Source organism: Trachurus japonicus, chromosome 12 (genome assembly GCF_045865225.1).
Source record: "Trachurus japonicus isolate A0001 chromosome 12, Traja_1.0".
NCBI lineage: Eukaryota > Metazoa > Chordata > Actinopteri > Carangiformes > Carangidae > Trachurus > Trachurus japonicus.
This window is the reverse complement of record NC_140918.1, coordinates 1,811,956-1,834,958: the sequence shown is the minus strand read 5'-3', so window position 1 is coordinate 1,834,958 and position 23,003 is coordinate 1,811,956. Positions and strand designations below refer to the sequence as shown.

General features: G+C 37.6%; 1 protein-coding gene across 7 annotated transcripts in view; it reads right to left on the bottom strand.

Annotated features, from left to right (window-relative positions):
* The window catches only part of scarb1 (scavenger receptor class B, member 1), a 40,816-nt gene extending 21,957 nt beyond the window's left edge, over positions 1–18,859 (bottom strand). For 5 of the 7 annotated variants that reach the window (XM_085792560.1, XM_085792561.1, XM_085792556.1 and 2 more), the window contains exons 1-8: positions 18,726–18,859; positions 13,096–13,256; positions 5,235–5,376; positions 3,466–3,669; positions 2,740–2,835; positions 2,531–2,646; positions 1,301–1,467; positions 332–450 (exon numbers count right to left, since the gene is read on the bottom strand). In XM_085792560.1, the coding sequence (XP_085648686.1) occupies positions 332–450; positions 1,301–1,467; positions 2,531–2,646; positions 2,740–2,835; positions 3,466–3,669; positions 5,235–5,376; positions 13,096–13,256; positions 18,726–18,845 (1,125 nt within the window). In that variant the 5' untranslated portion in view covers positions 18,846–18,859. Of the gene's footprint in view, positions 1–331; positions 451–1,300; positions 1,468–2,530; positions 2,647–2,739; positions 2,836–3,465; positions 3,670–5,234; positions 5,377–13,095; positions 13,257–16,145; positions 16,404–18,725 lie in introns of those variants that run through there. The other 2 variants (XM_085792559.1, XM_085792562.1) reach the window with 2 other exon arrangements.
* Between the last annotated feature and the right edge of the window lie 4,144 nt (positions 18,860–23,003).

Below are 23,003 nucleotides of genomic sequence, written 5' to 3'. Positions count from 1 at the left end.
AAGACTACACACAGATATACACATGGTAACATGGTAGATGATAAATAACCTTATCCACCGCTCCATGGATTGATTTCTCACCGGCTTCGTTGTTGGAAACAAACTCACATGGAATAAGGCACGAGGAAAATTAAAGTATCCACATCTTTCCTGACTTTTTTCATGTTCGTTCGCTGGTTGAAGTCAGAGACTCACACGGACGAACAGCAGCTCGTTAGAAAGTGTTGATTCTCAGGTTTAAAGGGAAACAAACGACTCGTCTCTATATTGAACCATCGCAGAGTTACAGCGGTTTAAAGACGAAGTGATGTGTGTGTGTAGAGGATCTTACTGGGTGGATGTCGATGAAGAGGCCGTGTTCGTCCTCCGTGGGGCTCAGGCCCTGAACCGTGTCCAGCAGAGCAGGGTCACCGTTGAAGAAGTGAGGGTGAGAGATGAAAACAGGAGAGTCTGCAGAACACAAACACACATACACAGATGTTATCAGTCTCTCTCTGGTGTTTTTTGAGCCTTTGATAATGGTCGATTTGGCGAATTTGTGTCTATTCAAGGTCATTTTGCAACTTTTTCTGGTCTTTTTTAATCTTTTTCTGATAGTTTTGTGAATATTTAGTAGCAGTTTTATTTGTTTTGTGTTGTTTTGAGTCCATTTGTCGTTGTTTTTAGTCCGTTTGTGGTAGTTTTGCGAAGGAAGGAAGGTAGGTTTTGTGTCTCTTTGTGGTTGACAAAGTGGTTTGAGACTCAATAATCAATAATCAAGACAAACCTGAATCTGCAGAAACTGATGAGTTTAAAGTCTCTGAGTTTACTGATGTTTCTCAAACTCCAAACACACTGATCAATATCAGTCACAGTGGTGGACTTAAAACACTTAGAGTTAGAGAGGAGACATCCCATAATATTGACTAGAATCAGCAGCAAAGGCATTCATTACAACACAAATACTAAATCGCTGACATTTATTTTTTATTTTTTTATAGAGTCATTATTGATCTGTTGCACAACTATCAGATTTAAGATGAAGATGAAGTGAGGCCAAAACTGCTGATGTCATGTTTGTTGAGGATATTTGAGGATTTATCGTCTCCGTGGCAACACAACAACACACTTAACGGTGCTGGCGATGCCCAGACAGCAGGACAGCGTTGGGACACATTCACACTTCCATCAAAAACAAAAAAACTGGAAGGAACTGGTCTTTGTATCTGGAGCTCAGTCGTTAACTGAACAGCTCTGATATAAAACAACAGCCTTCGATGATGAAGATGATGATGATGAGGTAATCAATGATGTCACTCACTCTGGCGGCAGCTGCTGACGTTGAGCAGCCCCGACTGCCTGCAGGGGCAGAAGCCCTCGTTGGGGGCGTAGTCGCTGCCGTTGGCGAACAGCGTCTTTGGAGCGACGAATCGGAACAGAGGGATTCCCTTCATCTCCCCGGGACGCTGGTACACCAGCTCCATGGACCTGAGGAGAGACCCGATCAGTCAATCAATCAATCAATCAATCAATCAATCAATCAATCAATCAATCAATCAATCAATCAATCAATCAACCAACCAACCAACCAATCAATCAATCAATCAGGATCAAAACAGTGATCCAGGGCTGAAGTTTATCACAGCGCTAACCCTATTTTAGCTATTAGCATATAAATATCTGTACTATACATTACATACTTCCAAAGCTACAGTTATTTGTTAGTTAACTACATTTTGTCAAGGCAGAAATCAGCTACACTGCAAAAACTCAAAATCTTTCCAAGAATATTTGTCTTATTTCTTGTCAAAATGTCTCATTTCTAGTCAAAACTAAACTCTTTCCACTTAAAATAAGACTCATCACCTAAAAATGAACTTGTTTTTAGATCATTTTCACTTGTTTCAAACAAATTTTCAAAGCAAGTTTTGAAAGCAAGTTTTTTGTGCTTGTAATCAGGAAGAAAAACTTGCTCCACTATCAGATTTTTCTACTTATTTCAAGTGAAAATCTGCTTGAAAGAAGGAAAAAGTGTCTAAAAACAAGCTGCTTTTTAATGTGATGAGTCTTATTTTAAGTAGAATGAGGTTTGTTTTGATTAGAAATGACATTTTGACTAGAAGTAAGACAAATACTCTTGGTGAGATATTTGAGTTTTTGCAGTGTACAAACATTAGCATTCCCAGCCGTTGTGGGGAGCTAGCACGATGCTAACTTCGGCTAGCATTAATCTGATAAAACATTTTAATCGTTTGACACCACTAATATAGCTACTATATATAGGAGAGCATGTATGTGTTTTATATTACTGTCGTTATATAATTCTTTTTCTTTTTTGCTTTTAATTGTATGTTTGATGTTTCCAATTCCAACTGTTAAGAGTTTTGTTTTTCTGTAAAGCACATTGACTTGTTATGTCTCTTAGTATGAAATGTGCTAGATAAATAAATAAAGTTGCCCTGCCTACAACAAAACTATCTAATTTGAGGTATTTTACTAAAATCCCATTCAAACAACGTATTGACTTTTAGCCAGAGAGCTGGTAGGCTACCTGCAGGCATCAGGGCTGTAGAAGGGCAGAGTCGACTCTGTGGTCATGAAGGGAGGCCACATCTGTCCAGCTGTTCCATTGATCATGTTACACTGAGGAGTCGCCCAGTTGCTCAGCTGGTAACAAACACACACACACAGTCAGTCGGATACAGGTGTGTGTGTGTGTGTGTGTGTTACTCATGTAAACACAGCTCAGAGGAGTCTCACCTTGGTCAGACCGTTCCACGAGTCGACTTTATGAACCTTCCTGATGTCGTCCTGTCCAGTGAAGATGGTGAAGAGACCGGTGTTGGAGTTGTTGAACTGAAGAGGAAGAGGTTTCTGTTAGAGCTCCTTCACAATAAAGGTAGATGTTTGTATTAAAGCTCCTTCAGAATAAAGGTAGATGTTTCTGTTAGAGCTCCTTCAGAATAAAGGTAGATGTTTCTGTTAGAGCTCCTTCAGAATAAAAGTAGATGTTTGTGTTAAAGCTCCATACAGTATAAAGGTAGATGTTTGTATTAAAGCTCCTTCAGAATAAAGGTAGATGTTTGTGTTAAAGCTCCTTCAGAATAAAGGTAGATGTTTGTGTTAAAGCTCCTTCAGAATAAAGGTAGATGTTTGTGTTAGAGCTCCTTCAGAATAAAGGTAGATGTTTGTGTTAAAGCTCCTTCAGAATAAAGGTAGATGTTTGTGTTAAAGCTCCTTCAGAATAAAAGTAGATGTTTGTGTTAGAGCTCCTTCAGAATAAAGGTAGATCCTGGACAACACCATCCAACAACTTGTAGGATTTGGTTTTTCTGAGTGTTTTATTCTGAAATCTGCTCTATTCTTTATCGGATCGGTCAGAAAACAGTCAGCCAATCAGAAGAGAGACTGTTAACCCCCCTCCCTGTCGTCAGTCAGATCATTAAATCTCTACAACTTTTTCAACGTTTTACTTAAAACACTCACGTCAGCGAAGAGGCCGAACTTCCCGGTGGACGGCAGCGTTCCCGGCAGGTATTTGTTGAGGAACTCCACCAGTTTGCTGTCGTAGCCCCACATCAGCTCCTCCACCGTCTTGGTCAGGAACGGCCCCTCTTTGAAGGTCTTGAACGTGGCGCTGATCAGCAGACGGACGGGGTACGGCAGCGACTCCATCATCACAGAGGCTCCCTGATGCACAACAACAAGAAGCATGAAATTTGAAAAAAGGTGCTGGCCACTCAAAAAGTTCAATATGGCCACCATTTCATTCATATGTCTGATATCAGCATGTAATTATCAAAACCTATTTATTTAAAATAAAGTATTTTATTATTGGTTTCACATTTCAACAATATGGCAAGATGGCCACCGTGAAACTAGATGGAATATCTCATGATCTATGAAACTCTAGCTGTGTTGTAAATCTCCCCCTATGTAGTGTGTGTTCGCCATTTTGTAGTGTTGTTTGAATTCTCCGTGATTAATTTCATCCACTAGCTATGTAGTGGACAACAAAACACCCACAATGCACCGCAAAATTGAGTGAACAAGCGATGTGCACTACTTTCTACTCCTGTATGTATCCCACAATGCGATGTAGTCGAAGAAGAGCAAGCTAAGAGCAAGCTAATTAGCATGTTAGCTAGGATTTCTTGAGGTTATTTAGCAGTAAACTCCTCAGACGTATTTGCCTTCACTCCGTTTGCCTCGCTGGAGGAGCAGGAGTTGGGCAGAAGCATCCCAACAATAACAGGCAGCATTAAATCAATCTGATAAAGAAACTGTAGTAGAATATGTAGTAGTAAATACGAGCAAATGAGCTAAGCTAATAGCCACCGTTCACAAGCTAGCCGTTACAGCTCACGGTCGGGACACACAACAGTAGTCGACCAAACCAAACTTCCGATATTTCAACAGTTTATTGTCCCAGAAACACAACCACACAGAATCACATCCTCAAATGTTCCCACAAGTGTCGGTTTTTCTTATTTTATTTTTATGTGTCTGGTTTGTTCACATGATTCTCGGCGCGTCTGCTTCCGTCACAGCAACACGTTCAGAAAATGACCGTGTTGTGTCTGAATTCTCCTCCCGTCGTCCCCTACATCGTGTAGCTAGTGCACTATCCTGTATCATACAAATGTAGCCTAAGGGATGTGAGTGAGTGAATGAGTGAATAAGCGGATGATATCGAACACAGAAACACAGTTTTGGTATAGCTACAAGCCATCTTGAAAAATGGCGGCCATGTTGAATTTTTTGAGTGGGCAGCGCCTCTTTCCAACAGAGTGACCCTTAGCTACTAGAGAGAAGTGAACGATTCTGCTGCACTAGAATCCGCCTTTTTCCGAACGTCAAAAACGTAAGCCTGTTTTGCCGGTTTTGCTCTTCCGGGAGAATTTTATGTTTACGTTTCCATGGTTTCGGTAGTCGCGGTAAATGCATGGATTTTTTTTTTTTTTTTTTTCAAAGAAAATCTGTAAAACGCATGGATCATCACACCAGCTTTTAACAATGGATATCACACAAGTCGACATCCGTGTTAAAAGCCAGCGTTAATAGATCCATGCGTTTACCGCAACTATGACAACGACTGAAAACCATGGAAACGTAAAGGTACAATTCCACCAAACCGGCAAAACTGGCTTCCGGTTTTGACCATAGATGACGTTCGGAAACTTGTGGATAGAATAGAATAGAATAGACTAGAATAGACTAATGGTAGGCTATCGGTCAGTGAAACTGGGTCTTACCAGCACCAGCATGTTGGGGATGGTGAGGATGTCGGACTCGTTGCCCACGGACATGGACGGTTCGAAGTAGTACCTCCTGTACTCCCTGTAGGACACCGTGTAGTTGGGGTGGAAGGTGATGTTGTCCTTCTGGATGCGCTTCCTGACAAACAACAACAACAACAACAACAACAACAACATGAGTCCACACCTTTCTTCTCCAGCAGCAGTAGGAGCCATGAAAAGGAAAACGCGGCGGTTCAAGGTCCAGAGAGCCTTCATATACTGTGATAAAGAGATAACTGCTGCCGCCGTGTTATCGCTGCTGATAGGACAGAGATCCAAGCCAAGGCCCTGATTGGCCAATCACAGCTCACATCTGCCCAGAGGTGGCGATGACCTGGAGCCCGAGCCCGACAGGTGAGCACAACCGAGTCAAACAACGATTAACCTACAAGTCTTTGGACCTGCAGAAGAAAACATCATGGAGCTTCTGAACTTTGACTCATTTTACGTTAAATTCCTACGGCCTCAGATCAGTTTAATCCTCTGGTTAGGTTTAAAAAGGTTCAAAAGGTTTAATCTGGATCTAAATTATCCGGATTTTGATATCCTTTATTTCTCCATCCAGGATCATTTAATCCATCCTGTCTTTTATCCCAGTTGTTCAAGGATCAGTTGGATCGCATCGAGTGTTTTAAAAGGAAGCTGGTCTATCTGGTCTGTTAAGGAGGAATTTGTGGTGATGAAGTACCAGAGTCCTGTTTGTCTTATGCGGAAGGAGTTTATTTAGGCTTGGCCGAAGAGAACAGAAGATTCGTCATCACAACATAAGTGCATGAGTCCACCTCAATTCTACACTGCAAAAAATCTAAATCTTACCAAGAATATTTGTCTTATTTCTCGTCAAAATGTCTCATTTCTAGTCAAAACAAATCTCATTCTACTTAAAATAAGACTCATCACATTAAAAAGTAGCTTGTTTTTAGACACTTTTTACTTCTTTAAAGGAGATTTTCACTTGAAATAAGTAGAAAAATCTGATAGTGGAGCAAGTTTTTCTTTCTTATTACAAGCACAAAAAACTTGCTTTCACTGGCAGATTTTTCTACTTATTTCAAGTGAAAATTAGTTTGAAACAAGTGAAAATGATCTAAAAACAAGTTAATTTTTAGGTGATGAGTCTTATTTAAAGTGGAAAGAGATTAGTTTTGACTAGAAATGAGACGAATATTTTTGGAAAGATTTTGAGTTTTTGCAGTGTAAGGGTCAAACAGTAAAACTCAGATTCTTAGTACTAGAAAGGTGGACCGAGACAGCAAAGGAGAGATGTGTTAACATCCAACTGGCTATAGTGAATAAAGATTATCATCTGACTCTACAGCTGAGCGACCGTGGCCTTGGCCTGTTCCTCAGAGAGACAACAGGGCAGATAACTGATCCCAGCAGTAATCTGACAGACAGACACTATGACACAGAGGGGTTGACTATTAACTACACAAACTATCTATAGGGAGGTGAAATTATTGTTTTGAAACAACTAATTTTCAAGATTTGATCCAATTCCTTTATCCAGAATCTGATCCGATTACTTTTAAACAACTGGGCCCTGATCTAAAACTAACGTACAGATGAACTCTCATTGGTTGATCCACTAGATTTAATAATAATAATGACAGTGTCGTGTTCACAGTGGTCAATTATTCATGTTTCTATTGATTTACATTCAGAGTTTCCTGCAGAGCTGCACTGAGGAAGTGATCACAGCTAATAAATGTTGAACCTCTGAGACAGATTAGTCACAAGTCGTGTTTGAATCATATTTTTAAGGACTATTGCAAAATTATAGCATGTTATTATTATCATTGTTGCAAATTGGGTTTGCATGTTTGATGAATCAGCAGCAGGAACAGAAACAACGTGACTCAAACCGACTCAGGTCACATGTTGGGTCAGTTGTTGCACCACAAACGACCCAAACACAGCGTTTATTAAAGGTCAACCTGAGGTTTTTAATTACGATAACAATTAGTTAACAAAGCATCGTTTTAATTAGATGCAATCCGATGATAATTGACTCTCTAATCCGTTACCATCTGAACTTCCTGCAGCCTGACGTGAAGTTCCCAAACCAACAGAGAAAAAAGGTTTAAAAATTAACTCGTTTTTAGATCATTTTCACTTGTTTCAAACAAATTTTCAATTGAAATAAGTAGAAAAATCTTCCAGTGAAAGTAAGTTTTTTGTGCTTGTAATAAGAAACTTGCTCCACTATCAGATTTTTCTACTTATTTCAAGTGAAAACATGCTTGAAAAGTAAAAAGTGTCTAAAATCAAGCTGCTTTTTAATGTGACGAGTCTTATTCTAAGCACAATTAGATTTGTTTTGACTAGAAATGACATTTTGAAAAGAAATAAGACAAATATTCTTGGTAAGTTTTTGAGTTTTTGCAGTGCAGGATCGTTTTTCTCATCATTTCTAGTCAAAACTCACCTCTTTCCACTTAAAATAAGACTCATACCTAAAAATTAACTTGTTTTTAGATCATTTTCACTTGTTTCAAACAAATTTTCAATTGAAATAAGTAGAAAAATCTGCCAGTGAAAGCAAGTTTTTTGTGCTTGTAATAAGAAACTTGCTCCACTATCAGATTTAAAAAGTGTCTATAAACAAGCTGCTTTTTAATGTGATGTATCTTATTCTAAGCACAATTAGATTGGTTTTGACTAGAAATAAGACAAATATTCTTGGTCAGTTGTTGCACCACAAACGACCCAAACACAGCGTTTATTAAAGGTCAACCTGAGGTTTTTAATTATGATAACAATTAGTTAACAAAGCATCGTTTTAATTAGATTTAATCCGATGATAATTGACTCTCTAATCCGTTACCATCTGAACTTCCTGCAGCCTGAGGTGAAGTTCCCAAACCAACAGAGGAAAAACTAAAAAACATTCCCTTTATTAGTGAAGAAACTAAAGAATCTGTGACAGTTTTCAAAATAAAAGCTGCATAGTCACTTTCCTCTCTCCCGAATCTAACACACTCTTCTTGCTTAGTTAACACATCAAGTTAAATTTAATTGGATGTTTTGTTGTTTTTGATCGAAGCTGTGTGTTTTCTCAGCCTGATAACTTCATTGGGAACACACACTGACAGCGACTCGCTGCAGCTTCACAGCTTTCAGCCACGAATCCACCAGATGTTGGAAACTTTCCTCTGACACTCGTCTCTCTCTGCAGATTCCAGCTGTCGATCCGTTCCAACACAGACCAGAGGAGGACGGCCGACTGGGACAAGGCTTTAATTATATAGCTAGTATATAAAATTGTATATAATAAAATTTGCACTTTTTTAAAGATAGAAACAGGAAGTGTAACCACGATGGATACGTGACGAATTCCAAATGAAAATCCAAATCCAAGCTGAAGTTCATATGAAACCAGATTCCTGTGTCGAACTGTCTATAAACCGTCTCATTGGCTCAGTTTGACATGGTTTGATTAACTTTCTGAAAAGCAGAAACATTTTCACTAATTTGGTCTCGTGCTTTCTGCAAAGTTAAAATTAAAGGGATAGTTCACCCAAAATTCAAATTTCACTCATTATCTACTCACCCTCATGTGGACTAAGGGCTGGGAGAAGTTTCAGAGTCCACTTTTTACTTCTTTCAAGCATATTTTCACTTGAAATAAGTAGAAAAATCTGATAGTGGAGCAAGTTTCTTATTACAAGCACAAAAAACTTGCTTTCACTAATTGAAAATTAGTTTGAAACAAGTGAAATGATCTAAAAACAAGTTAATCTTTTAGGTATGTAGTAGTAGTAGGTAGTCTTATTTAAAGTGGAAAGAGTTTAGTTTTGACTAGAAATTATGAGAAAAATGATCCTGCACTGCAAAAACTTACCAAGAATATTTGTCCTATTTCTCGTCAAAATGTCATTTCTAGTCAAAACAAATCTAATTATACCTAAAATGAGACTCATCACATTAAATGCAGCTTGTATTTAGACACTTTTTACGTCTTTCAAGCAGATTTTCACTTGAAATAAGTAGAAAAATCTGATAGTGGAGCAAGTTTTTCTTCCTTATTACAAGCACAAAAAACTTGCTTTGACTGGCAGATTTTTCTACTTATTTCAAGTGAAAATTAGTTTGAAACAAGTTAAATTATCTAAAAACAAGTTAATTTTTTAAGTAATTAATCTTATTTTAAGTGGAAAGAGATCAGTTTTGACTAGAAATGAGACATTTTGACAAGAAATACGACAAATATTCTTGGAAAGATTTTGAGTTTTTGCAGTGTATAGAAACACAACAATAAGTCTATGTTTTAAGCTTGATTGTAGTGGAAGCTCCCAGTGTTGCTCTGCCGGAATCTCGCGCGATTTGCGGAGCCGTGATCTGGGTGTCAGTGTAAATCACGAGAGATTTGCACTGACACATGCAGGCAGAGCAGTGAACTGAGACACTGGGAGCTTCTCCTACAAACAAGTTTAAAATATAGACTTATTTAATTTTTTTCAGAACTATTTCTCATTTCGGGGCTTCAATACAAGAGGGACATTACATACCAGCAGCATGGAGGTATTTGGATGTTTTTTGGTGTGTCTGTTTGTTACGAAGAAAAGTGAGCTCCGTTCTCAACCGTTATATGGACATGCACTGCTACGCCGAGACCCCCTGTAACTCAGAGAAGCCACGGAGGACTCTGAAACTTCTCCCAGCCCTTAGTCCACATGAGGGGGAGGAGATAATGAGTTAATGAAATTTGAATTTTGGGTGGACTATCCCATTAACTTTCTGAAAAGCCAGAAACATTTTCACTAATTGGTCTCATGCATTCTGTAAAGTTAAAATTAACATGTGTTTCAGTCCGCTCATTCTTAACCATGATTTTAACAGTCATGCATTTACCTGCATTTACATCATTAAACATTCAGAAACCTTTTCCTCGACTCTGGAAAGAACTGGACTTTCTGTAAAACCTGTTCTACAGAAAGTCAGGATCTATGTATCCTGACTCTGTTGATCCTGAGTTTATGCACTCAAATCTCAAACTCCAAATCTTTCCAAGAATATTTGTCTTATTTCTTGTCAAAATGTCTCATTTCTAGTCAAAACTAATCTCTTTCCACTTCAAATAAGACTCATCACCTAAAAAATGGCATGCTACCGCTCATTTATTTTTTTGTTACCTTTATATTGTAAATACATTATTTAAATTTGACCATTAGTGCCTAATGTGATACATTATGGAAATGGCATCACTTATATGTAGCCCATCTTTTGAAATAAGATTTACTGTACCAAATTTGATGAATAAAACCAATGATCGTGGACTAGACTAGTCTGAAAATGGCATAGTTGGCAAGTTTTTTTGTGCTTGTCATAAGAAAGAAAAACTTTTTTTTTTAAATTTCAAGTGAAAATATGACTGAAAGAAGTAAAAGGTGTCTAAAAACAAAGACTTTTTGAGTCTCATTTTAAGTTTAATTAGATTTGTTTTGACTAGAAATGACATTTTGACTAGAAATAAGCCAACTATTCTTGGTAAGATTTTGAGTTTTTTGAGTGTATCTTGATTTTCCTGACTCTGTGGATCCTGAATCGATCGATAGTCTGCGTTTTACATCGTCAAACATGCAGAAGGTCCTGACTCAGTGGATCTGAGGCTGTTTGCAGTTTAACGAGGAGCTCGCTGTGACTTTCCTTTAGACTGTGAAGCCACAGGACTTTATGTAACAGCCCTCACACAGCGAGCAGAGTCTCAGCTCCGCTATAAAAACTCTGCACACAGACGCTTTTCTATGCACTGACCTCACACAGTCTGTGTGTCGAGTCGTATATTAGGTCATGAGGTGCATTGGCTTTATTTGCATCTGTCTCCTCTGACAGGGGAACTGAGGCTCAGTTATGTAATCACTGTGTTCCTATACACTGCAAAAACTCTAAATATTTCCAAGAATATTTGTCGTATTTCTTGTCAAAATATCTAATTTCTAGTCAAAAGTAATCTCTTTCCACTCACTACTAAAAATCAACTTGTTTTTAGATCATTTTCACTTGTTTCAAACTAATTTTCACTTGAAATAAGTAGAAAAATCTGCCAGTGAAAGCAAGTTTTTTGTGCTTGTAATAAGAAACTTGCTCCACTATCAGATTTTTCTACTTATTTCAAGTGAAAATCTGCTTGAAAGACGTAAAAAGTGTCTAAAAACAAGCTACTTTTAATGTGATGAGTCTCATTTTAGGTAGAATGAGATTTGTTTTGACTAGAAATGACATTTTGACGAGAAATAGGACAAATATTCTTGGTAAGTTTTTGAGTTTTTGCAGTACAGGATCATTTTTCTCATCATTTCTAGTCAAAACTAACCTCTTTCCACTTAAAACAAGATTCATTACCTAAAAATTAACTTGTTTTTAGATAATTTCACTTGTTTCAAACAAATTTTCAATTGAAATAAGTAGAAAAAAATGCCAGTGAAAGCAAGTTTTTTATGCTCGTAATAAGAAACTTGCTCCACTATCAGATTTTTCTACTTTTTTCAAGTGAAAATCTGCTTGAAAGAAGTAAAAAGTGTCTGAAAACAAGCTACTTTTCATGTGATGAGTCTCATCTTAGGTATAATTAGATTTATTTTGACTAGAAATAAGACAAATATTCTTGGTAAGATTTAGAGTTTTTGCAGTGTAAGACCTTTTCTCCCTCAAAAAATATAGGTCAACCTATGCAGCTGAGGTTTATGTTGAGTAATGTTTCCGTACATATGGTGCGGTTACATAACAGTATTTGGATTGCATCCCACCATGTTACTGGAGAAAAGTTTAAAGCATGAATGCACGGTGACCCACATACTGTGAGCGGGGCACATTGTGTTCCTCAAAACGAACCAATCAGAGACACAGCTCGGCTCGGCCAAAACCACGAAACCTAAAAACCTACATCCACTGGAGGACGGACCGAGGTTTCATTTAACGGGTCACATAAGGAAAAAGAACAGATGGACTGGAGCTGCACCAGACATGTTAAATAATGCAGAAAAACCATCCTGCACTGCAAAAACTCACAATCTTACCAAGAAGATTTGTCCTATTTCTCGTCAAAATGTCATTTCTAGTCAAAACAAATCTCATTCTACCTAAAATGAGACTCATCACATAAAAAGTAGCTTGTCTTTAGACACTTTTTACGTCTTTCAAGCAGATTTTCACTTGAAATAAGTAGAAAAATCTGATAGTGGAGCAAGTTTTTCTTCCTTATTTCTACTTATTTCAAGTGAAAATTTGTTTGAAACAGTGAAAATGATCAAAAAACAAGTTGATTTTAGGTGATGAGTCTTATTTTAAGTGGAAAGAGTTTACTTTTGATTAGAAATGAGACATTCTGACAAGAAATAAGACAAATATTCTTGAAAAGATTTTGAGTTTTTGCAGTGTACCTAAAATGAGACTCGACATCACATTAAAAAGTAGCTTGTTTTTAGACACTTTTTACTTCTTTCAAGCAGATTTTCACTTGAAATAAGTAGAAAAATCTGATAGTGGAGCAGATTTTTCTACTTATTTCAAGTGAAAATTAGTTTGAAACAAGTGAAAATGATCTAAAAACAAGTTAATTTTTAGTTGGTGAGTGGAAAGAGATTAGTTTTGACTAGAAATGAGACATTTTGACAAGAAATAAGACAAATACTCTTGGAAAGATTTGGAGTTTTTGCAGTGTGTTGCTCAAACTGAGACTGAGACAAGCGCCTTGCAACGCGTCGGTCTGCAGGACAAAGTTTACTGATAGGAAAAAATACAATATGTCTGTGTGCATGCATCATGTGAGGTGTGTGTGTGTGTGTGTGCATCATGTGAGGTGTGAGGTGTTTACCTGTAGACGTACGGCCCTCGCTGCTCCACCATGGGCTTCTCTCCCTTCAGGATCTCCTTGGGGTTGAGGACGTTGAAGAAGTAGACGGACATGTAGAAGGGGACGGGGACGTCCTTCCACATGGTGTAGGATATGTCGTTCTTCGGGTCGATCACCGTGTTCTGACAGAAAACGGGACAGAAAACAAGAAAAACATTGATTACTGAATGATTTCACATAAAAATAAAACCCGTCTTCATGTTGCTCACACCGGCACACTGCAAAAACTCTAAATCTTTCCAAGAATATTTGTCTTATTTCTTGTCAAAATGTCTCATTTCTAGTCAAAACTAATCTCTTTCCACTTTAAATAAGACTCATCACCTAAAAATTAACTTGTTTTTAGATCATTTTCACTTGTTTCAAACTAATTTTCACTTGAAATAAGTAGAAAAATCTGCCAGTGAAGCAAGTTTTTTGTGCTTGTAATAAGAAAGAAAAACCTGCTCCACTGTCAGATTTTTCTACTTATTTTAAGTGAAAATCTGCTTGAAAGAAGTAAAAAGTGTCTAAAAACAAGCTGCTTTTTAATGCGATGAGTCTTATTTTAAGTAGAATGAGATTAGTTTTGACTAGAAATAAGATAAATATTCTTGGTAAGATTTAGAGTTTTTGCAGTGCAGGTCGATTAACCTACGAGTCTTTGGACCTGGAGAAGAAAAATCACAGAGCTTCTGAACTTTGACTCGTTTTATGTTAAATTCTACGGCCTCAGATCAGTTTAATCCTCTGGTTAGGTTTAAAAAGGTTCAAAAGGTTTAATCTGGATCAAAATTATCCGGATTTTGAAATCCTTTGTTTTTCCATCCAGGATCATTTAATCTTTACTTTTATCCCAGTTGTTCAAAGCTCAGTTGGATCGGATCGAGTGTTTTAAAAGGAACCAATAAGAAACAAATAAGAAAAGCACATCTACAGTACAGTAGTTAAATACATTGTGAATATTTTTCCATGTGTTTCAAATTTCACTTAAATATCCAGTAGTTGGCGAAAAGTTCTTAATCTGTGGGATAATCAAAAGTTAACTTTATTTACTTCATCACTGTAATGGTTGAAAAATCAGGTGTAAAATACAAATAAATAAATGAATTCATATAAACTACGTTATAAATGTTGTTTATTTGACCAGTTTGAATGTATTTTAAATCCCATTTTGTTCCTGAATCCACCAAACTGCAGGATCAGAATAATCCAGATGTTCTGGATCAAAGTTTTCCTGACTCTAGGGTTATAGGGTTAGTTCCAACAATTAAAAAAACACAAAATATTCACTTCATTATTAATATTATTATGAATGTTACAGAAAAACATCAGCCTATCACTTCAGGGCTGATACTGATATAACTGATTAAAATAAACAGATTTTTACATTCACAGTTAATTCATAAAGTCGACATTTGAACAGTTTCGTGTTGAGCTGCAGACGAAGTCACATGAATCCTGTAACTCACTAACCAGCTGCAGATTACACACATTACACACATTACACAGATTACACTATCTCATCATCACACTCTTTTTTCTTGATTTTCACGTTGCACCTTTGCACCTGCACCAGTCGACCTCGTTCATCCATTCATTGATCCTTTCTCTGTGTGTCTTTAGAAATGAGGATATTATAGGATATAAAACACCAGGATGGAGAGACACAGGAGAGAAGAGATTAGAAACCTCTGTTATTGATTTTATTGATTGATTTATTCATATATTCCAACTTTTTTTACAGGTTTATTTACAGCGTCATCATGCGAAAGTTTGGGTTTAAAATGTGTGTTAATGTGTTTAACAGTTCATCAAGTGGAAGATGAAACGATCCAAAAGACATTAAGTTAAACATGAAACACTCTTTTTCAATATGTTTTCTAGTTTCAGAGTGAAAAAGGGAAACAAACTTTTGCATGACCCTGTAAATAATGATAAATGACTTCGATCTCACTCCCTGATTTAAAAAAAAAAAAGTTGAAATATATGAATAAATCAAATCAATCAATAAAATCAGCAACAGAGGCAGAAAATCCATGTTTTCTGTAGTTTCAGAGTCAGTAAAGTGTCTGCACTTTTCTTAAAAAGTCCTTTTTTTGGTCTTTTTTAGTAAATGAAGTAGGCTACATGAAATACAGCCGTTAGTTAGTCGTAGTAAACTTTATTATTTTGACTCCATTTAGGTCCATTTAAAAGAAAGAAACAAATCAGTACAGCCTCATATTTACTGTCATTATTTCTCCACCATGTCATTAGTTTGATGCAAACAGCAGCTGCAGGTATCCTATAGCCTACTTTACTTCTTATTATATAGCCGATTATTTCTTATTAGGTATCCTTATTTCTTATTATAGCCTATTATTTCTTATTTTACTGCACGTCTTATTTCTTACTATAGCCTATATTATTTCTTATTATACTGCAAGTAGCCTACCTTATTTCTTATTATAGCCTATATTAGCCTAGTATTTCTTATTATCTACTGCAGGTATCCTTATTTCTTACTATATATTATTTCTTATTTTACAGCACGTCTTATTTCTAACTATATATTATTTCATATTATAGGCCTATTTCTCATTATAGCCTACTGCAAGTACCTAATTTCTTATTATAGGCCTATATTATTTCTTATTATCTACTGCAGGTATCCTTATTTCTCATTATAGGCCTATACTATTTCTTATTATAGCCCACTGCAAGTTTTCTTATTATAGCCTATATTAGCCTATTTCTTATTAGGCTATCTACTGCAGGTATCCTTATTTCTTATTATACTATTTCTTATTATAGTGCAGGTATGATATTCTGAGTATTAGTCTTTTATCATGTTGTTATCAGTTAATGTTTCCTGGCAGAGTTCACCTGACATTAAACCCTGAACTCAGCAACTTTAACTCTCAGATTTGACCCTACTACGCCTCCTCTTCCTCCTCTTCCTCCTCTTCTTCTCCCTCCTCTTCCTCCTCCTCCTCTTCTTCCTCCTCTTCTTCTCCCTCCTCTTCCTCCTCCTCCTCCTCTGTTCTTACCTTGACTATCTGGTCGTCGATGATGAGCGGACCCACGAAGGTGAGGACGGTCCCGAACACCACGGTGAGGAAGCCGACCACCGTGAACACCGCGGCCACTCTGGCTCTGTTCACCATGGCTGCTGACTGGCTGCTATAGCTGCTCCTAACTGGCTCTGGATCAGTGTGTTTAACCTCCCGGGGCTGCGCGCTCCTCACGGCCGAGCACAGAGAGGTTTGGAGCGGGGAGAAGCTGCAGCAGCGGTCGGTGTGTGTCGGTGTGTGTCGGTGTGTGTCGGTGTGTGTCTGTGTGTGTCGTTAGCGGCTCTGATCGATCTGTTACCGCAGGTTAACCTACATCTACATGTCATGTTGTCCCTGTATTTATACTCTGCAGGCTCCGCCCCCTACGCGCGCCGCACAGCATGCTGGGAAATGTAGGCCTAGTTGACGCGCTCAGTCACGGACTTTGACAGGTTATATCAGCTATAGGCCAACAAAACAAAACGTGTTGTCAGTTTTATAGCCTATTTAAAAAAATATAAAGTCCTGAATGACATTTAAAATATAAAATGTGACTAAAAATATAAAAAAAATAACCCACTGATTTAGATTCATTCAGATTATAGCTGTATTCATTTCAAGTTAAAGAAGCCCTATTTAAAAAGTAAAATGTGGCTTTATGTGTTAATTTAAACTTGTCTTTTTTTCTTTTATATTTTTTATGTTATGAATTTCTGTATTATCTATCTTCTAATTTTGAAGACCACTGCAGTTTTTTTGTTTATTTTATACATAGGGGATGTATTTTCATAAAACCTATTTATTTTATATTATTGAAAGTGTTTTTTTAATATTGTATTTTATTGTATTTGCTTGTTTGCACTGAAGGAGCTGCTCTAATTTCGTTATACTGAGTATAATGACAAATAAAGGCATTTTATTCTATTCTATTCTATATAAATATAAACTGATGGTTCATTCAGATTCTAACTGTGTTAATCTAAAGTTAAAGTCATGTTTAAATAATCATAAAACACAAAATGACTGGATTTAAATTGCATTTGCAAAACACTAACAAACAGTAAACTCTCATTTACAATAAGTTACATTAGCATGAGGCTGGTCTGTCACTATATATTAGGCTGTATATCTGTAGCCTCATTATTTGCATAAAAACCAATGAAAAGAACTTGAAAAGAACTTGAAAAGAAAGGTATTTACAGGTAGCCCTCCTATTTGACTTGTTTGTGCTTCATGGGCTCAGTAAATGTCCCAGTGTGAAGCAGCAGGACACTGATCTCAGATCTGCAGGCTGATCATTGACATGTAAAACTGTGACAGTCTGACCTGAGTTTTACAGCTGCAGCATCAACCGGTGTCACACTGAGAGAAAGGAGTTGTTTTCTTTTCTTTTTTCTCTTTCTGCCCAAAGCAAAACAGAAGCAGCAGCTCTTCCTCCTTTGATCCTCATCACCTCATCAACACAAACCTGCTGCTTCATTATTAATGAACTGTAGACATGAGTGCAGATCCCCCCCAATAAAAATACCCTCATTTATTCAAAATTGAACAAATGTATTTTCAGACTTCACATTCTTTACATTTTAGATTCACATGTAAAAAGAAATGATTGAAATGGTGGAACATAACGCTTGACAAATATATTTCTGACTCCACATCCCATCTCTAGTCTCCTTCACTATGATGCAAATGAAATGAACGGGTAGTTTCTTACACAGACAGGCTTTAAAGAAACGACCCCCTCAATCTTAGGGCTTCTGCTTCATATTTTGATATTCATCCATATCAATTAATCATGCAGAAAGTCCCATACACTGGGAGAAAAGGAAGATGGTGAGAAGAACTGGGGATCTGGGAGGGTCGGTGGGAGGTGAAAGATAAGAATGTGAGTAGATATTACATGTCCAAGACCCTTAAAGGGATTGTAGCATTTTTTTAAAGTGGGGTTGTATGATCTCCAAATAGCCCCTAAGTACTTTAATTGTACTTGCCCTTGGGGCAGACAATAAATTATCTATCTATCTATCTAGAAGACTCTCTGGCCCAGAGATTTACAACATACAGTGTTGTGAACAGACCCAAAGAAACGGCCTATTTTCACGGCCTAAAAGAGGTTTTACCTGAAAAAAAATACACAGTTCCATTGTTCACTATAATATAATTTTTTCCAGCCCTCAAAGTGCAGGAAAAACACAGTTTTTATTTGGACCTAACAAATAGCTCCTAACTTAGGGGCTATTTTTACAGGTAGCCCCTAACTTAGGGGCTATTTGTAGATCATACAACCCCACTTTAAAAAAAAAAAAAGATACTATCCCTTTAAAATTATGATTTACTACTATAACAGCAGTGATACGCGCTGTTGGCTGTTCAGGAGAAATAAACAAGACAGGTTCAAGCACAACAAATGAGTCCATTTTGAATGATCTGGTGAGCCTCTACCAACCTGTGATTTATGGCGGCATGGTCTGAGTTACATATGGGTAAAAAAAAACAAAAATCACTTTTGTCCCCCCCCCCCCCCCAATCCTGACATCGGGTCTGCCCCCCTGACTGTAGAAACTTTTAGTGACTTACCTTAGTGATCTGGTCCGTCATCACGGCCGGACCCACAAACAGCAGCACGGCCCCGAACAGCGCGGTCAGACCACCTGCCACCACGAAGCCCAGCGCCACCTGGGACCGGCTGATGCGCATGGTGCTGCAGCTGAGGAAGAGGAGGAGGAGGAGGAGGGTAGTGATGAAGATGAAGATGAAGATGAAGAGTTGTAGTCTGATCGGAGAGGGTTAAAACTTTGCAGTCGCCTCTGAGTCCGGGTCTGAGTTCTGCAGAGCCGAGCCCGTTGCACCGGGAGGAGGCTGTTTATACCGGACAGCTGGCCCCGCCCACACACACACACACACACACACTCACACACACTCGCTCTGCGATGGCGTGTGTGTGTGTGTGTGTGTGTGTGTGTGTGTGTGTGTGTGTGTGTGTGTGTGTGTGTGTGTGTGTGTGTGTGTGTGTGTGTGAGTGTGTGTGTGTGTGTGTGAGTGACTCTACACACACAAAGACACACATAAACATACACACTTTTGTGGCTTTTCCCCCCAAATCCATGCAAATGATTGTGCAGTCACACTGGAGTCAGATGACAACAGCTGCACTACACACATCAGACCAACACACACTCACACTGCTGCTTCTGTCTGAGGATGATGATGATGATGATGAGGATGATGGACACCTGAGGTGACGTCACCTATCAGCTGACACCTTGCAGAGCTGAAGGTTAATATCACGTTTACTCCTTTACATTAAAGGGATAGTAGCATTTTTTTTAAAGTGGGGTTGTATGATCTCCAAATAGCCCCTAAGTACTTCAATTGCAGTAGAAGACTCTCTGCATTTCTCCCGTTAGCAACGCCAGCCCATAATAGCCCTGCCCAGAGATTTACAACATTGTGAATGGACCCAAAGAAACGGCCTATTTTCACGGCCTAAAAGAGGTTTTACCTGAAAAAAAATACACAGTTCCATTGTTCACTATAATATAATTTTTTCCAGCCCTTCAAAGTGCAGGAAAAAATTATATTATAGTGAACAATGGAACTGTGTATTTTTTTTCAGGTAAAACCTCTTTTAGGCCGTGAAAATAGGCCGTTTCTTTGGGTCCATTCACAACACTGTATGTTGTAAATCTCTGGGCAGGGCTATTATGGGCTGGCGTTGCTAACGGGAGGAGTGCAGAGAGTCTTCTACTGCAATTAAAGTACTTAGGGGCTATTTGGAGATCATACAACCACACTTTAAAAAAAATGCTACTATCCCTTTAAGGCGAGACACAGTTGTTTCATTGCACTGGTCAATTTTGAGATTTTGGGCTGTTTTTCTTCCTTAACATGTCTTCTCTTTCAGAAAAGTCAAAAGAAATGGTAGAGTGTGGTATATTGATGTGTTGATGAAAAGAAGGGATCACCGCCGACACGTCTTTTCTTGCATTCAAAAAGAGTTTATTACAAGAAGAAGAACAGTGTACAAAAATGCTGAATCCTGGAGCATCTCTGGTGCCAATATGAGATCTCTCTCTCTTGGCCTAAAACCCCAAACCTTATATACGTTTTCTAAAACTCCACCTTTTTCCGAATATAAGGAAGGATTTGTCTGTCCAAGATGGTCAGTCAAAGACAGGATCTAAAAACAGAATCTAACCTATGCCTTCTGACATTTAACCTCTTGACCAAGCTAACTTAAACATAGATACAGTGTCAAGTTTCCCCAAAAAACTATGACCCACAGAGATGGGTAGATGACAAGAAACACATTTCTCAGGGTACATTCCACACTACTGCTAGACACCTAATCTAAACATCTTGTTGTAAATGTATGCATGTGCCTTTTCTCTCTTGTAACATCTACATTTATTTATTCCCAGGGCCGTTGCTAGGAATTCTGGGGCCCCTTAAAGAATAGGCTACTAAAGTGGGCCCCTCCCCCTAACTTTCCCAGTTTTTTTTTCTTAGACTATTATCATGTATTATTTAGCCTACTTTGTATTTCTAGTCAAAACAAATCTCATTCTACTTAAAATAAGACACATCATATTAAAAGCAGCTTGTTTTTAGACACTTTTTACTTCTTTAAAGCAGATTTTCACTTGAAATAAGTAGAAAAAATCTGATAGTGGAGCAAGTTTTTCTTTCTTATTACAAGCACAAAAAACTTCCTTTCACTGGCAGATTTTTCTACTTATTTCAAGTGAAAATTAGTTTAAAACAAGTGAAAATGATCTAAAAACAAGTTAATTTTTAGGTGATGAGTCTTATTTTAAGATTAGTTTTGACTAGAAATGAGACATTTTGACAAGAAATAAGACAAATATTCTTGGAAAGATTTTTTGCAGTGTATATATATATATATATATTATTTACACCAGGTGATATCAGTCAAACCAAAGTTTAGTGGCTTTGACCAAGGAGATGAGACGTAACAAAACAGACGTATCTAAAAAAGATAAAGCTTTATTGAAAACAAAAACACTATGCAAAGAATAATTCAAAAGCATCAGCCTATTGCAAATGAACTCTTTATATATTTTTTATTCAATTTTGTAAATAACTGGATATACTTGGCACATTACTGTACAGAATGTCTTTATCTCTCCATATGTTTGTTCTATACCTTATAAGCTTCATACAATACTAACTAGATTTACCATTTATGGGATGAATAAACAGTTTTATGTCTTGTGTCTCACTTTGGTCCATCATCAGAACTGGAACTAATGTTTGGGTCCGATATCTAAGGGATAACTGATCAGTTGTCTGATATTCCTCATGTAAACACACTTTTTTTTATTTTTTACAACTGTCCCGTCAAAAATGGTTCAAACTCTTGTGACAAATCTGAAGTGGAGGCTCAACATTTCACTGTTTAACAAAAGATAACTACTCACTTTTCAAAATAAAAGCTTTCAAAATAAAACACTGCAGGAAAAAAACTCTTGGAAAATGTAAAAAGAAAAAAAGAAAAACAACTAAAAGCCTCAAATGAATGATGAATGAACACAACAACAACATTATTTAGTTGACTGACTTGTTGGCTGACACATCCGATCAGGAGATGAACCAATCAGACGCTCGCGGCCTCGTGTGACGCCGGAGGGTAAAAAACGTAAAGACGCCACGAGTTTCCATAAATAAAACAGAATATAGACTGACTGTAGTCACGACGACCACCAGTGAAACACATTAAAGCTGTCAGAGTTAAAGTCCGTGTCTCCACTGATCTGATCGATGACCAGTTTGTGATGGAAAAAGAAACTTAGAAAGCCGTTAAAATGGAAACGTGTCGTGAAAAAAAAATGTAAAGATTTGTTTGTCTCACTCAAAATTGAAATTCCACTTGAACTCATGTTTCCACTGCAGTTTTGTACAAAATATGTGTTTATTTTAATTAAATAAAAGTGGGGGCCGACACCATAGACAGGAGCCACAATTTAAAGGGATAGTTCAACATTTTTGGCAAATTGGCCCATTGCCATAATCCCTATAGTCATAGCAGTAGGTTCGTTACCTTTAATTGAGTTGTTTTAGAGGGAAATACAGAGACTGCTTGATGAAAAACTGTCCCTGAAGGCAACGCGCATCAGCAGTTTTACATGTATTTCCCTCTAAAACAACTCTGTGTGGTAACGTTGTGTTATTATCTCATAGCGTGGTGAATGTGCAGCTCACAACTTGTCCACCAGAGCGTTGTGGAGTTGTTGGATTGTGTATTTGATGAGTTTGATGAGGGAAACCAAGAAATCCCATAATGAGCCTCCGTAGCGTAGCTCTGAGCAGCTCACGGCTCTGCTCCACCGTTCTAAAAACAGCTTGCACCAACAATTAAAGGTAACGAACCTACTGCTATGACTATAGGGATTATGGGCAATGGGACAATTTGCCAAAATGTTGAACTATCCCTTTAAATACAAAAAGACAAAAAAAAGGAAAGTGTTGAACATCTCATATCATTTCTTATAATTCACGTGTTTCCTTCCACTTGTTTTTGCGCATTACAGTAAGCAGATAAATGTAAAAAAAAAGAAGAAGCTTGTGTGTTGTGTTGTGTTGTGTGTCTGTCGATCTGCAGGTGTCGACCTCGGCTCTTTGTGACACGCTGAGTTTCCAACGTGTCAAGTTTTTAAGATTAAAATAATCAGAGAGAGGAGATTTATCACAAACAAGGACATGGACACATTTCCACTTATTGTCTCCATCAGAGATACCGAGAGGAGAGGAGGATGTGAGATGGTGTGTGTGTGGATCATTAAGTGTCTGTTTGTGTGTTGAGTTCAGACTGACGACCTGTTGTCTGTTTGATAG